The following is a 17,411-nucleotide window of genomic DNA, read 5'->3' as shown; positions in this document are numbered from 1 at the left end:
TTAGCCTGCTGTAAGCAGTCATTCCTAACCTGCAGTGATCTGAAAATACACACTTGACAGTTGATCAGTATTTGCACTTTGTATGCAGAATTGTGAATTTTTGACACAACCGTCATCAGGTCATTTACCTCATTGCTGTTTGTAGGTCCTTGCTGTGCGCAAATTGGCTATCTCGTTTCCCTATGTTACAACAGTGACTACACTTCAAAAGTTCATTAGTTATGAAGCACTTTGGGATGTCCAGAGGTCATAAAAGGTGCTATAATAAATTATTTTCTCTCTTATTGAATATTCAGGATACTAAAAAGGTATAGATAAATGTCAATATGTTTAACAGTCACAGATTCCAAATTGAGAGCATAGCTTAAACTTGGCAGAGGGAGGGTGAAAAAACATTTTAGATTTAATTACTTCATGCAGAGGGTGGTGAATGTGTGGAAAGGACTACCAAAGGAGACAGTAGGGGTTGACTATCAGCAAATTCAAGAACTGATAAGTGCCTGGTGAAAAGTTTGATAAAGGGGTATCTGATCCTCCACTTGAGCAGCAGAACAACCACCCCATTTGGACATTTGTAAAAATTAAGCCATTCATCTCTATCTCAGCAGACCAATTTAATGTATGATTCAACTAAATACCAAGGTATACCAATGAAAATTTCATGCCTTTTAACTGTGCGGTGCCTCCACTTCCAAGTGTGGAGGATGAGGGGCATAACTGAAAAACGCCATCTGAATGTGGCTGGACAGCTGAAACTATAGATGCAATATCCTTTCACTATCACTCAACTTCTGTAAATCAGCATTCTTGCTGTGTGAAACTATTAGATGTCAGTATGCTATTTACCATGGGGGCTTCGTCCCCAAATCCAATTATGTTCTCCCTACATACCCCCACTCACACAACCACCAGGATCAGGAATGGCAACCCTGGTGGATTTCTCCTTCCCTGACGATAGAACTCAAGGCCAATTGTTGCACCCCAACCACCACCAGTAGAAATCAAATAACTCAGCAGAAACCACTAATCCAACCTGGAAACTCAATTCTTCACCCATAGTTTAAAAATAAAATCTGCACATGAAATTATAAAAATTGATGCCTGGTACAGGTTACAATATAACACAATCTGCAAAATCCTATAAGCCATGAAAAGTTTACACAACATCTAATAATTTTAGACACAGCTGCATGTTCCCAGTTATTTCTTAAAGGATATGTTCCTGGTGTGTCCTTCAGTGTGTTTAAAAAACCGTTGTCCACAGATCCTGTAAAAAAAAAAGAAAATATTTTGGACAGGCCAGAGGTAGGAGAAGGAATCAACTGACAGCTGACAACCAAGCCACAATCTTTTGCAGTCAAAGCATATGACAGTACATTTATATAAAGCTGCCACCTTTTCCAAATCCAAAGCCAAACAGGCAGCAGGCAGCATCTACTGTTAAGTTCCAATGATTTCTTTGTTAAATCAATCTGAAACTCGAAGAAGGAATTCTTTTACATCACAAGTGACGGAATTGGGAGGATGAAATCAGGTTTAAAAAAAAGCAAGCCTTCAGCGTGAGCATCCCATCAGAAATTCATATTTTACACATTCATACCATAAAAATGTGACATTTTAAAACAACCCTGGTTCAATGAGGAGTGTAGAATTGCATGCTCGGAGCAGTAACAGGCGTACCTAAAAATGAGGTGTCAACCTAGTGAAGCTACAACACTGGACTACATGCATGCTAAACAGGAGAAGCAACTCGCTATAGACAGAGCAAAGCGATTCCATAACCAATGGATCAGATCAAAACTCTGCAGTCCTGCCACATGGAGTCGCGAATGGTGGTGGACAATTAAACAACTAACGGGAGGAGGAGGCTCTGTAAACATCCCCATCCTCAATGATGGCAGAGTCCAGCACGTGAGTGCAAAAGACAAGGCTTGAAGCGTTTGCAACCATCTTCAGCCAGAAGTGCGGAGTAGATGATCCATTTCGGCATCCTCCCGATACCCCCATCACAGAAGCTAGTCTTCAGCCAATTCAATTCACGCCACGTGATATCAAGAAATGGCGGAGTGCACTGGATACAGCAAAGGCTATGGGCCCCGACAACATCTCGGCTGTAGTGCTGAAGGCTTGTGCTCCAGAACTAGCTGCACCTCTAGCCAAGCTGTTCCAGTACAGCTACAACACTGGCATCTACCCGACAATGTGGAAAATTGCCCAGTTATGTCCTGTCCACAAAAAGCAGGACAAATCCATTCCGGCCAATTACCGCCCCATCAGTCTACTCTCAATCAGCAAAGTGATGGAAGGTATCGTCGATAGTGCTATCAAGCAGCACTTACTCACCAATAACCTGCTCACCGATGCTCAGTTTGGGTTCCGCCAGGACCACTCGGCTCCAGACCTCATTACAGCCTTGGTCCAAACATGGACAAAAGAGCTGAATTCCAGAGGTGAGGTGGGAGTGACTGCCCTTGACATCAAGGCAGCATTTGACCGAGTGTGGCACCAAGGAGCCAGAGTAAAATTGAAGTCAATGGGAATCAGGAGAAAACTCTCCAATGGCTGGAGTCATATCTAGCACAAAGGAAGATGGTAGTGGTTGTTGGAGGCCAATCATCTCAGCCCCAGGACACTGCTGCAGGAGTTCCTCAGGGCAGTGTCCTAGGCCCAACCATCTTCAGCTGTTTCATCAATGACCTTCCCTCCATCAGGTCAGAAATGGGGACGTTCACTGATGATTGCACACTGTTCAGTTGCATTCACAACGCCTCAGCTAATGAAGCAGTCAGTGCCCGCATGCAGCAAGACCTGGACAACATCCAGGCTTGTGCTGATAAGTGGCAAATAACATTTGCACCAGACAACTGCCAGGCAATGATCATCGCCAACAAGAGACAGTCTAACCACCTCCCCTTGACATTCAACGGCATTACCATCACCGAATCCCCACCATCAACATCCTGGGGGTTACTACTGGCCAGAAACTTAACTGGACCAGCCACATAAATACTGTGGCTACAAGAGCAGGTCAAAGGCTGGGTATTCTTCGGCAAGTGACTCACCTCCTGACTCCCCAAAGCCTTTCCACCATCTACAAGACACAAGTCAGGAGTGTGATGGAATACTCTTCACTTGCCTGGATGAGTGCAGCCCCAACAATACAAGAAGCTCGACACCATCCAGGACAAAGCAGCCTGCTTGATTGGCACTCCACCACCACCTTAAACATTCACTCCCTTCACCACCGGTGCACCGTGGCTGCAGTGTGTACCATCCACAGGATACACTGCAGCAACTAGTCAAGGCTTCTTCAACAGCACCTCCCATCCCACGACCTTCACCACCTAGAAGGTGAAGGGCAGCAGGCATGTGGGAACACCACCACCTGCACGTTCTCCTTCAAGTCACATACCATCCCGACTTGGAAATATATCGCCGTTCCAGGATTTTGATCCAGCGCGATGAAGGAACTCCGTGCCTAACAGCACTGTGGGAGAACCTTCACCACACGGACTGCAGGGGTTCAAGGCGGCGGCTCATCACCACCTTCTCAAGGACAATTAGGGATGGGCAATAAATGCCGGCCTTGCCAGCATCCCATGAATGAATAAAAAAATGGCAACTTCCTGGATTTTGAAAACGATGGCAGATGTCTTGTGGGAGTAGCAGCAAGAACATGAGTGTTCCACTACATTATACTAAATCAAAATCCAGGGAGTAACACAATTAAGCACTGGAAAAGCCTACAGCAGCAATAAAGTGGCACAGCGTTAGAGGCTGGGACACAAGGTTACAATTGTTCTAAAGGCACAGGGATCAGATTATCAGTGGTGGGGAAGGAAAGGTTTTTGTTTTAATCTCCTGGTGTAAATTGCATTTCAGTGAGTAGATAATCTGCACTTTTGTGGAATTACTTCAATAATGACCAGAGTCATGCTTATTGACTAAATTTTGTTCGGAGGATGAAAGAAAAAAATCTCAAATTTGCAGAATATAACATGAAGTATGAATTTATGGTTTATACTGTTAAAAATTTATCAATGGGCAAAGTAATTATTTGGGCAGGAGAAAACAGTCTGTCTAATATGCCGATTCAGTTAACACCTTCATTTCAGTGAAACCGCCATCATTTGTAAAACCTAATAACTAAAATCAAAATTGCTACATTGATGAAGGTTGCTTTATTTTACTAACAGCAAACAGAATGGTCACAAAACAAAATGGAAAAAACTTTTTAAAATGGTCTGCCACTGTTGTGCAGTACTACCAGTAATATTTATGCATTAATTTTTAATCAGAGCTTTTAGAAATATCAGCTTACTAAAGATACTAAATTTATTGATGGTTTGGTAATACTGGCCTCCTCAAATGCAACTTGAATACTGCGTTCAGGTTTGAGTGGCACAAGGTTTAATGCTTACGTTCCACAAAGCAGCCACATCAATTTTGCACAGTTCCACATGTTGCTGGCATTTTAAACTCCACAGTGGCTGCACAGGAAGCTCCAGGATTAACATTACATCTGGTGTGGCAACTGCCAGTGTCAGAATTAATATAAAAGTCAATTTCTATTGGTACTAATACCAAAAGAGACATTTCTCTTGAGGCTCTTTTATACAAATCTATTTCAGAAATCTGCATCCCTATCTGAGAAACATTTTTTGATGTCTAGACATTTAGATACTAAGTAGAATTAGTATTTTAATGTTTAACTTGCATGCCAGCTTGGCTCAGTTGATAGCACTCTTGTCTGTGGGAAAATGTGGGTTCAAATCCCACAAAGGTTTGAGTGCATAATCTAGGTTAACATTTCAGTGCAGTCCTAAGGGAATACTGATTTACTGCAGATAATGTTCTTTGGATTAAACGACATTACATTTATTTTCTATTCCTAGTTGCCCTGTTGTGGTGGTGAGGTTTCTTCTTGAACTGCTGCAATCCTTATGGCAATGATGTTAGATAGGAAATTCCAGAATATTGGCCCAGTGACAATGAAGGAACAACAATATGTCCAAATGAGGAATGTGTGGTTTGGAGGGGAACTTGGAAGTGATGGTGTTCCCACAACATTGTTGTTCTTGTCCTTCTTGGTGGTAGAGGTTGCAGGATAGGGACATACTGTCAAAGTAACTTTGGTGAATTGGTGCTGTACATCCTGTAGATTGTACATACTATAGCCACAGTATGCCGGTAATGGATATAGAGTCCAATGTGAGGGGCACTGATCACGTGGACTGCTCTGTCCTGGATGGTGCAGAGCTTCGAGTGTTGTTGCGGCTGTCTCCATCCAGGCAAGTGGTGAATATTCCATCACTTTGCTGAATTGAGTCTTGGAGATGGAGAAGCTTGGAGGAATCAGGTTGTGAGCCACTCATGGAGTACTCCAGCTCTGCACTGCTCTTGTAGCCATGGTGTTAATATGGTTGGGTCAGTTGAGCTTCTGGTCAATCATGGTCCACAAGATGTTGATGGAGCACTTTGCAATGGTAGTGCCATTGAAGGTTGGGGGGGGGGGGGGGGGGGGGAGGGGAGGGGGGATGGCTGCATTTTCCTTTGCTTGAGATGGTCACTACCTGGCACTTTAAAAAAAATTTGTTCATGGGATGTGGGTGTCACTGGTGAGGCCGGCATTTATTGCCCATCCCTAATTGCCCTTGAGAAGGTGGTGGTGAGCCGCCTTCTTGAACCGCTGCAGTCCGTGCGGTGAAGGTTCTCCCACAGTGCTGTTAGGAAGGGAGTTCCAGCATTTTGACCCAGCGACAATGAAGGAACGGCGATATATTTCCAAGTCGGGATGGTGTGTGACTTGGAGGGGAATGTGCAGGTGGTGTTGTTCCCATGTGCCTGCTGCCCTTGTCCTTCTAGGTTTGGGAGGTGCTGTTGAAGAAGCCTTGGCGAGTTGCTGCAGTGCATCCTGTGGATGGTACACACTGCAGCCACTGTGCGCCGGTGGTGAAGGGAGTGAATGTTTAGGGTGGTGGACGGGGTGCCAATCAAGCGTGCTGCTTTGTCCTGGATGGTGTCGAGCTTCTTGAGTGTTCTTGGAGCTGCACTCATCCAGGCAAGTGGAGAGTATTCCATCACACTCCTGACTCGTGCCTTGTAGATGGTGGAAAGGCTAAGGGGAGTCAGGAGGTGAGTCACTTGCCGCAGAATACCCAGCCTCTGACCTGCTCTTGTAGCCACAGTATTTATATGGCTGGTCCAGTTAAGTTTGTGTTCAATGGTGACCCCCAGGAAGTTGATGGTGGGGGATTCGGCAATGGTAATGCTGTTGAATGTCAAGGGGAGGTGGTTAGACTCTTTCTTGTAAACAATTTTATAACACCAAGTTATAGTCCAACAATTTTATTTTTAATCCCACAAGCTTTCGGGGGCTTCCCCCTTCCTCAGGCGGTGTGGAAATGAAATTTTCGAATCCTTCGCATTTTAAGATCACAGAACAAAGCCTGGTGATTACTGCCCGTTGCCAAGGTAATCACAGTGAGCAGACAGAAAGGTGTCACCTAAAAAGGCCACCGAATATACAAACCCCCAAAAAAAAGACAGAGATAAGGAAGACAGTCAATGATCCGTTATATTAAAAACAGATAACATTTGTTCGCTGGTGGGGTTACGTGTAGTGTGACATGAACCCAAGATCCCGGTTGAGGCCGTCCTCATGGGTGCGGAACTTGGCTATCAATTTCTGCTCGACGATTTTGCGTTGTCGTGTGTCTCGAAGGCCGCCTTGGAGTATGTTTACCCGAAGGTCGGTGGCTGAATGTCCATGACTGCTGACGTGTTCCCCGACAGGGAGAGAACCCTCCTGTTTGGCGATTGTTGCGCGGTGTCCGTTCATCCGTTGTCGTAGCGTCTGCATGGTCTCGCCAATGTACCATGCTCTGGGGCATCCTTTCCTGCAACGTATGAGGTAGACAACGTTGGCCGAGTCACAGGAGTATGAACAGTGCACCTGGTGGGTGGTGTCCTCTCGTGTGATGGTCGTATCTGTGTCGATGATCTGGCATGTCTTGCAGAGGTTACCGTGGCAGGGTTGTGTGGTGTCGTGGACGCTGTTCTCCTGAAGGCTGGGTAATTTGCTGCGAACGATGGTTTGTTTGAGGTTGGGTGGCTGTTTAAAGGCGAGTAGTGGAGGTGTGGGGATGGCCATAGCGAGGTGTTCGTCATCATTGATGACATGTTGAAGGCTGCGGAGAACATGGCGTAGTTTCTCCGCTCCGGGGAAGTACTGGACGACGAAGGGTACTCTGTTGGTTGCGTCCCGTGTTAGTCTTCTGAGGAGGTCTACGCGATTTTTCGCTGTGGCCCGTCGGAACTGTCGATCGATGAGTCGAGCATCATATCCCGTTCTTACTAGGGCGTCTTTCAGCGTCTGTAGGTGTCCATCGCGTTCCTCCTCGTCTGAGCAGACCCTGTGTATTCGCAGGGCCTGTCCATAGGGGATGGCCTCTTTGACGTGGTTAGGGTGGAAGCTGGAAAAGTGGAGCATTGTGAGATTGTCCGTGGGCTTGCGGTAGTGAGGTGCTGAGGTGCCCGTCTTTGATGGAGATTCGTGTGTCCAAGAAAGAAACTGATTCTGAGGAGTAGTCCATGGTGAGCTTGATGGTGGCATGTATGCTCAAGCTGTCAGGAAATGCGTCTATGCCAGATTCATCAGCCGCACTCGGAAGACAGTCCAGAATATCACCCGAGCACAACGCAACGCCATCAAAGCTCTCAAGACCAACCGCAACATCGTCATCAAACCAGCGGACAAAGGAGGAGCCATCGTCATACAGAACAGAACGCACTATTGCAAAGAAGCATACCGACAACTGGACAACCAGGAACACTACAGACGGTTACCCGCAGACCCGACCAAAGAACACACCCATCAGCTCAACAAACTGATCAAGACCTTCGATCCAGACCTTCAAAACATCCTACGCACTCTCATCCCACGTACTCCCCGCGTGGGAGACTTCTACTGCCTCCCAAAGATACACAAAGCCAACACACCCGGACGTCCTATCGTATCAGGCAATGGAACCCTGTGTGAGAACCTCTCTGGATACATCGAGGGCATCCTGAAACCCATCGTGCAGGGAACCCCCAGCTTCTGTCGCGACACTACAGACTTCCTACAAAAACTCAGTACCCACGGACCTGTTGAACCAGGAACACTTCTCACCACGATGGACGTCTCGGCACTCTACACCAGTATCCCCCACGATGACGGCATCGCTGCGACAGCATCAATACTCAACACCAACAACAGCCAATCTCCAGACGCCATCCTACAACTCATCCACTTCATCCTGGATCACAATGTCTTCACCTTCAATAACCAGTTCTTTACCCAAACACACGGAACAGCCATGGGGACCAAATTTGCACCCCAATACGCCAACATTTTCATGCACAAGTTCGAGCAGGACTTCTTCACTGCACAGGACCTCCAACCAACACTATACACCAGATACATCGACGACATTTTCTTTCTATGGACCCACGGTGAGGAATCACTAAAGAGACTACACGATAACATCAACAGGTCACATCCCACCATCAAGCTCACCATGGACTACTCCTCAGAATCAGTTTCTTTCTTGGACACACGAATCTCCATCAAAGACGGGCACCTCAGCACCTCACTACCGCAAGCCCACGGACAATCTCACAATGCTCCACTTTTCCAGCTTCCACCCTAACCACGTCAAAGAGGCCATCCCCTATGGACAGGCCCTGCGAATACACAGGGTCTGCTCAGACGAGGAGGAACGCGATGGACACCTACAGACGCTGAAAGACGCCCTAGTAAGAACGGGATATGATGCTCGACTCATCGATCGACAGTTCCGACGGGCCACAGCGAAAAATCGCGTAGACCTCCTCAGAAGACTAACACGGGACGCAACCAACAGAGTACCCTTCGTCGTCCAGTACTTCCCCGGAGCGGAGAAACTACGCCATGTTCTCCGCAGCCTTCAACATGTCATCAATGATGACGAACACCTCACTATGGCCATCCCCACACCTCCACTACTCGCCTTTAAACAGCCACCCAACCTCAAACAAACAATCGTTCGCAGCAAATTACCCAGCCTTCAGGAGAACAGCGTCCACGACACCACACAACCCTGCCACGGTAACCTCTGCAAGACATGCCAGATCATCGACACAGATACCACCATCACACGAGAGGACACCACCCACCAGGTGCACTGTTCATACTCCTGTGACTCGGCCAACGTTGTCTACCTCATACGTTGCAGGAAAGGATGCCCCAGAGCATGGTACATTGGCGAGACCATGCAGACGCTACGACAACGGATGAACGGACACCGCACAACAATCGCCAAACAGGAGGGTTCTCTCCCTGTCGGGGAACACGTCAGCAGTCATGGACATTCAGCCACCGACCTTCGGGTAAGCATACTCCAAGGCGGCCTTCGAGACACACGACAACGCAAAATCGTCGAGCAGAAATTGATAGCCAAGTTCCGCACCCATGAGGACGGCCTCAACCGGGATCTTGGGTTCATGTCACACTACACGTAACCCCACCAGCGAACAAATGTTATCTGTTTTTAATATAACGGATCATTGACTGTCTTCCTTATCTCTCTTTTTTTTGGGGGTTTGTATATTCGGTGGCCTTTTTAGGTGACACCTTTCTGTCTGCTCACTGTGATTGCCTTGGCAATGGGCAGTAATCACCAGGCTTTGTTCTGTGATCTTAAAATGCGAAGGATTCGAAAATTTCATTTCCACACCGCCTGAGGAAGGGGGAAGCCCCCGAAAGCTTGTGGGATTAAAAATAAAATTGTTGGACTATAACTTGGTGTTGTAAAATTGTTTACAATTGTCAACCCCAGTCCATCACCGGCATCTCCACATCAGACTCTTTCTTGTTGGAGATGGTCATTGCCTGGCACGAATGTTACTTGCCACTTATCAGCCTAAGCCTGGATGTTGTCCAGGTCTTGCTGTCTGCAGGCACGGACTGCTTAATTATCTGAGGCGTTGCGAATGGAACTGAACATTGTGCAATCATCAGTGAACATCCCCATTTCTGACCTTATGATGGAGGGAAGGTCATTGATGAAGCAGCTGAAGATGATTGGGCCTAAGACACTGGCATGAATGTACCTATCTACTCCAAGTCTGGATATTGTCCAGCTGTAGACTGGCATTGGCTGTATTATTAAAGGTGCTGCTTGCCCGTTACGCTGGCATTTGAAGAAAAGCAGGAAGATTCCCAGTTGCCTAGCCTAATGTTCCTCCCTGAACCAATACTATCGAGAATGGATTGACCGATTATTCATTCACTGCTGTTTGTGGGAAGCTTCTGGTGCAGAATGAGTGCCACTTTGGCCCACATAACAGTTATTGCACTTCAAAAAATTCCACGGCTGGCATCACATTCGGGAATTTTTAATCTGCTGCAGTCACTGAGACAAAGGGGTTATTTATGAATGAGCCAGACATTGGATATGTGCACAAAATAGATGAGCCATTTTGTGGAATATTGCAGCTCACAGTCCACATCCAACAGACAGTCAGACGTTACAACATGGAAACAGGCCCTTCGGCCCAACATGTCCATGTCGCCCAGTTTATACCACTAAGCTAGTCCCAATTGCCTGCACTTGGCCCATATCCCTCTATACCCATCTTACCCATGTAACTGTCCAAATGCTTTTTAAAAGACAAAATTGCACCCGCCTCTACTACTGCCTCTGGCAGCTCGTTCCAGACACTCACCACCCTTTGAGTGAAAAAATTGCCCCTCTGGACCCTTTTGTATCTCTCCCCTCTCACCTTAAATCTATGTCCCCTCGTTATAGACTCCCCTACCTTTGGGAAAAGATTTTGACTATCTACCTTATCTATGCCCCTCATTATTTTATAGACTTCTATAAGATCACCCCTTAACCTCCTACTCTCCAGGGAAAAAAGTCCCAGTCTATCTAACCTCTCCCTATAAGTCAAACCATCAAGTCCCAGTAGCATCCTAGTAAATCTTTTCTGCACTCTTTCTAGTTTAATAATATCCTTTCTATAATAGGGTGACCAGATTCATTCCAGGTTCATTAAGCCAGGATGGCCTCTATTCATTGAGGTTAGCAAGAGATGGTTTGAGACCCACACCGCAAGGGGGAGAGGGTGCGATGGGAAGAGAAAGAGGAGAGGTACCAGTATAACTGACAGGTCTACTGAACAGGAAGAATTCAGAGGGACAGGTCTCTCACATCTGAAGAACATAGAGAAAAGGAAAAAGGCACAGAAAAATCAATTTGGCTTTAAACAGGAGACAGAGATGCAAGCCTAGTCCTGGAGCTGGAAGCTGAGTTGCAGGAGGTCAGTTTTTGCAGTTAAAAATAGCCTAGGAAAATAATGCCAAAAATAAGTCAGTCATCTACGAAAGGGACAGGGTATGTGGTTATTATTTTGTTTCTCATTTTTCAAGGAGAGAAAAGAGTGAAAATTGCAAAATGTATGTGAAGTTTGTTGACAACTGTTACTCTATGTTCACTTGCTGTCGGTAAAATAAAGCATTTTTACCTGCCTTGAAATAATTTTTTTTTGATGATATAAATACTTTTCTTGCCTTATTTTCTTCTGCCTGCCATATCTAGCCATTTTGCAGGTGGAAAACAGTGGAAAAACTAGCCTGTAACTGGCTGAAAATTAAGACCTAGCTGGCATGTGACCAAGTGAGAGTGGCACACCTTTACTAGTTAAAAACAAGGGCTGTTGCAAGACAAATTATTTTGTGGACAGTCATGGGCTGCGGTAACCTTGCAGGTGCCCCATGGAAAGGTTTGGTTTGGGGCCCCTACATTTTACTAGGCAAATGTATAACTTGATCCATTTGGGGCCCTGTGCAATTCCACGGGTCGCACGGTCCGAACGCCATCCCTGCCTGCAGTGCTACCTGGAAGGAAAAACAACACTGCGCGGCATGGACACTAAAACAAACCGACACGTTAATACAAAATAGGTGCTTTGTTGTGCTACCAAATACTGTGTAAACATTTGCAACAGCCTCGTTAACTCTGACAACTTTTCAATGGGGAGGGTAAATGGGAGAAGAGGAAGTGAGGGGGAAGAGAAAAATGAAACAGAACAGCATCGTGGGTCACAAAGTAACCTCCCACTCCTGGGGCAAAAGTCTCTTTGTTGCCTGAAAGAATTTTATGCACAATTAGTTTGGGCAGTCTCAGTTTTTAAATGGACACAGGCCACATCAAACTGTCCCTATTTTGGTATTAAATTAGCAATCTCACCTCGGCCACGGATTGGCTGGTGCGGGAAATGGAAATACACCACATTGGTGCAGTCGATGATCCAATGTATATTGTTGGGACAGAATATAACCTGGCAGTGCCTGATGCAAATACTGGGTGCCCAAGTAGGAAAGTTCCATTCCTCATTGCTAATACAGCAAACTTTGAGCATAAAATTAATGACATAATTTTTTTTAAATTCCAATCAATATTCTTTGATTTTCTTTTGGCCTCATTACACAGAGAAAGAGAGCAAGATTCGGATCGACCTATCCCTTAAAAGAACCAATTAATCAGATTTTTTTTAAAAGCCTCATCTTACTGCAAATGTTTTGGATAATAACATTATAAAAACGTAATAACTTTGTCTTGGTTACTTACTCAGTGCTACATGTACAATATCAAAAGCAAAGATGTAGACGGTGAGGAATGACAATGATATGGTGAAGAGGTAAAAGAAACGATAATTCCTCTTTCCAACACAGTTTCCAACCCAAGGACAATGGTGATCGAAACGTTCTGGGAGGGAAAAAAAAACATTGGAAATTAAAAAGTTTGCACACTTGTTTCTGTAACTTGTACTGTCTAGTTCAAATTATGCTCCCTTGTTACCAACTGTGAAGCAGGAACACTTAGATAAAAAAAAGCCAGGTAGATCTCAGTCACATTTCTGCTGGACCTACTTACAATTTCTGTTTAAAAATAAAGCCACTTGAGTTCAGCTTACCGACAAATTTTAAGACATTATGATCTGTAGTGCCATTTTATTTTTTGGAGGGGGTTTGCTTTTACAATTATACCTCAGCAATTGTCATCACCATAATGAAGGGGAAATAAAAGTGTAATTTTCCTTCTATATTAGCAAAGGGATGAATTGGAATGATATGGATCAGAAGGTTATGACAGGCACCCCAGCATTTACAATGCAAGAATGATGTACAAAGGGACCTGGGTGTCCTTGTACACCAGTCACTGAACGCAAACATGCAGATGCAGCAAACAGTTAGGAAGGCAAATGGTATGTTGGCCTTCATTGCAAGAGGATTTGAGTATAGGAGCAAGGATGTCTTATTGCAGTTATATAGGGCCTTGGTGAGACCACACCTGGAGTATTGTGTGCAGTTTTGGTCTCCTTACCCAAGAAAGGATATACTTGCCATAGAGGGAGTGCAGCAAAGGTTCACCAGACTGATTCCTGGGATGGCAGGACTGTCGTACGAGGAGAGATTGGGTCGACTCGGCTTGTATTCACTTGAGTTTGGAAGAATGAGAGGGGATCTCATTGAAATGTATAAAATTCTGACAGGGCTCGATAGACTGGATGCAGGGATGATGTTTCCCCTGGCTGGGGGGTCCAGAACGAGGGGTCACAGTCTCAAGATACAGGGTAGGACATTTAGGACTGCGATGAGGAGAAATTTCTTCACTCAGAGGGTGGTGAACCTTTGGAATTCTCTACCACAGAAGGCTGTGGAGGCCAAGTCACTGAATATATTTAAGAAGGAGACAGATAGATTTCTAGACACAAAAAGCATCAAGGGGTATGGGGAAAGAGCGGGATATGGTATTGAGATAGAGGATCAGCCATGATCATATTGAATGGCGGAACAGGCTCGAAGGGCCGAACGGCCTACTCCTGCTCCCGTTTTCTATGTTTCTATGTGAATTCATTTTGCAACCCTGAAACTCAGGAGGCTTTTTCTAATGGAGATAAAAAGCAGAATTGCATTTCAATCAATGTGAATTATAGAATTTAAAAGAAACCACATTTCAATGTAATTAACCCAAAACAAAACCAGTGTGAACTAATTTAATTTTGACATTAAGTTTTGCTCTTAATGTGGTTCGGGTTGGGTTGGGTTCATTAACTATTTTTTTTTTTGGAGCATCTAAAATTGAAGAGATAGAAAACATGCATCAACTGTCTGTGATAGCCCAGTGGAGCAAAAAACATTAGGTACCTCACCGCTTATCCAAAAGCAACGATTTCAGTTGATTATGTTCTTCTGGGCCACTTGTAGCACTGAGCTGGGCACCAGAAGGGGAAGAGCAGATGGGAGACATCCCTCCCTCCAATTTTCCTTGCCTCTACATTTCTTCCCTCATTTAAAATCACTCATGCTGCAATACAATTCTACAGGTGCCAGTATCTTGATCAAGTGGCCCCGTCCTGTGTTTAGCATCTCTCCTTGCCAATGGGAGGAAAAAGTGAGTTTTGTATGTTGCATTAGTGGTAGGAATATAGTCTGAAAAGCTTGTTTTACTTTTCTATATCATTGGCAATTGATACATTTAGTTGCTTTAAAATTTATTTTCAATAACCCACTTTCTTGTGTGCACTACTAGTTTAGAATTCCCATCAGCCTTTTCACAGTCATACAATCATGTATAATCTTAGTTTCACAATAAAACCAGCATTGAAGTCTTTACATGATTCACAAATACATTTTTCTACTCCAATGAATAGTGTAGCTTTCAGTTTTCAAGGACATTTTGTAAAGCACAGTGCTCCTATGTTGCATTACAAACCTTTAATGGGTAAATGTTTACCTACATTTGTCAATTGACAGCTTTTGTTCATCAGCTCAACCTTCAAAGATGATAGTGCCAGCACCTGGTAAACGGTGGCTGTCATTGCAATATGGCCACACAACCAAATTCTTGTCTCCCTGAAAACAATGCATGCAATTACCCACTGTAAAAGCTTCCACTGCCCTCCACTTGGTGTGCACAATGTCAGGCTATACACAGTGCAATGAAATGGACCAATGATAGCTGTGGGTACCAGTACTCAGTTAAAGATGCTTCTGTGTGGATGTGTATAACCCATTATAGTTGCACAAATTATAAGTCCCATTTGGTGACAGCAGGCAGAATGTCTTACTCAAACCAAAAAAAGATACCCAAGTAACACGGTACCACCGGAAAGAAATTTTTAAAATCCTGGTCTCTGATGTCAAAAGAATGTTGAGAACAGAGGCAGTTCACCTACCAACTTCCTGCACCATAGAAGGTGAAAACGGGGAACGACGAACCTTTGACGTGAATCCTAAATCCTGATTGTAGAACATGGACACAAGGTGACTGAATAACAATAGTCTCCACTCCATTTGATTTTGCAGCAGCTTTTGAGTGGTTTAGTATCTTGAAAGAGGAGCTATCTCTCAGTGGGAGAATCCTTTCCTACAGTCTAATGAGGCAACTTACTTCCATCTCTAGTCAGAATCCCCATATTATTTTAAGCACACATTTCAAAAGAATGAAACCCCTACATACCAACACAGTTATCGCAGACACTACAGTGGGATGCCCGAGGCGGGCGGAATATCTTGCATGTGTAGCAGTATTTCAATTTGATAATCTGGTTGTTGATCTGAATATCTTTGATTCTTGGTGGCGGTCGCTGGCCTGCTGGGACATTCCCATTGGCTGCCTCTGGAGATTATGGTAAACATATATCTGTTAGGCAACATTACAAAAAATATTTAAAATTTCAGTGACAATTTTATTTTGTGTTTAAAAAGTCAAGTAAAGAACAAAGTAATACATTTAATGGTTTAGTGGAGTTTGTGTTACTGGCACCAACAACTTCCAGATTAGAAATCAGCACTCAGATTTTCACTCATCTAGATCCAAAATAATTTACATTGTTGAAGATATACTAACTAGATTATCGAGACTAAAAACAGTAGCCAGTCACAACTATCTGTTTTAAAAACACAATGATTTCACACAGACAATTTCATCACTAGTCTTCGTCTTCCCTCCTCTCCTGAAGACACTGACTGTTTCTGGGGTACTGCCTCAGTCACCTTCTGGTACATTGCCCAAGTGGCCACTTTACATGTGTGAACTTTGAAAGCAGGTATCGGCAGATTAGCCAGATCCTGTTATCCCCCAACATTCATAAACGTGCACTTTCCAGCAGAGTCACGGGCTAGAGAACTGCAGCAGGAACCCTAGCTGATTTCTTTTCTTTCCCACACCCAGTAATTTTTTTTTTTAATTCGTTCATGGGATGTGGCGCTTCGTTGGCGAGGCCAGCATTTATTGCCCATCCCTAACTGCCCTTGAGAAGGTGGTGGTGAGCTGCCTTCTTGAACTGCTGCAGTCCGTGTGGTGAAGGTTCTCCCACAGTGCTGTTAGGAAGGGAGTTCCAGCATTTTGACCCAGCAACGATGAAGGAACGGCGATATATTTCCAAGTTGGGATGGTGTGTGACTTGGAAGGGAATGTGCAGGTGGTGTTGTTCACATGTGCCCGCTGCCCTTGTCCTTGTCCTTGTCCTTCTAGGTGGTAAAGGTCGCGGGTTTGGGCGGTGCTGTTGAAGCCTTGGCGAGTTGCTGCAGTGCATCCTGTGGATGGTACACACTGCAGCCACTGTGCGCTGGTGGTGAAGGGAGTGAATGTTTAGGGTGGTGGACGGGGTGCCAATCAAGCGGGCTGCCTTGTCCTGGATGGTGTCGAGCTTCTTGAGTGTTGTTGGAGCTGCACTCATCCAGGCAAGTGGAGAGTAGTCCATCACACTCCTGACTCATGCCTTGTAGATGGTGGAAAGGCTATGGGGAGTCAGGAGGTGAGTCACTCACCGCAGAATACCCAGCCTCTGACCTGCTCTTGTAGTCACAGTATTTATATGGCTGGTCCAGTTAAGTTCCTGGTCAATGGTGACCCCCAGGATGTTAATGGTGGGGGATTCGGCAATGGTAATGCCATTGAATGTCAAAAGGAGGTGGTTAGGCTCTCTTGTTGGAGATGGTCATTGCCTGGCACTTGTCTGGTGCGAATGTTACTTGCCACTTATCAGCCCAAGCCTGGATGTTGTCCAGGTCTAGCAGGCACGGACTGCTTCATTACTTGAGGGGTTGTGAATGGAACTGAACACTGTGCAATCATCAGCGAACATCCCCATTTCTGACCTTATGATGGAGGGAAGGTCACTGATGAAGCAGCTGAAGATGGTGGAGACTAAAAGCTCCTCATCTTCTGCCACATCTGCTCAACATCTCAAATATAGAATCAGAGCTGGGATATGGAATCTGGCTCAGTTATATACTCCATTTATCGACTGTGCCAGAGAGGGGGGAGTTGCAGGGAGAATTTAAATATCTCCATCACTATAGCACCCAGCTCAAT

General features: G+C 45.0%; 1 protein-coding gene across 1 annotated transcript in view; it reads right to left on the bottom strand.

The window, feature by feature from the left end:
- zdhhc9 (zinc finger DHHC-type palmitoyltransferase 9) overlaps window positions 1-17,411 on the bottom strand; it is an 82,803-nt gene that overhangs the window by 11,270 nt on the left and 54,122 nt on the right. Inside the window, exons 3-5 of the mRNA XM_067997005.1 lie at window positions 15,552-15,710; window positions 12,657-12,794; window positions 1,219-1,267 (exon numbers count right to left, since the gene is read on the bottom strand). Coding sequence (XP_067853106.1) covers window positions 1,219-1,267; window positions 12,657-12,794; window positions 15,552-15,710 — 346 coding nt within the window. The remainder of the gene's footprint in view (window positions 1-1,218; window positions 1,268-12,656; window positions 12,795-15,551; window positions 15,711-17,411) is intronic.

The sequence above is a fragment of the Heptranchias perlo genome, chromosome 15 (genome assembly GCF_035084215.1).
Source record: "Heptranchias perlo isolate sHepPer1 chromosome 15, sHepPer1.hap1, whole genome shotgun sequence".
NCBI classification, from domain to species: domain Eukaryota; kingdom Metazoa; phylum Chordata; class Chondrichthyes; order Hexanchiformes; family Hexanchidae; genus Heptranchias; species Heptranchias perlo.
This window is presented reverse-complemented; position numbering and strand designations above follow the sequence as displayed.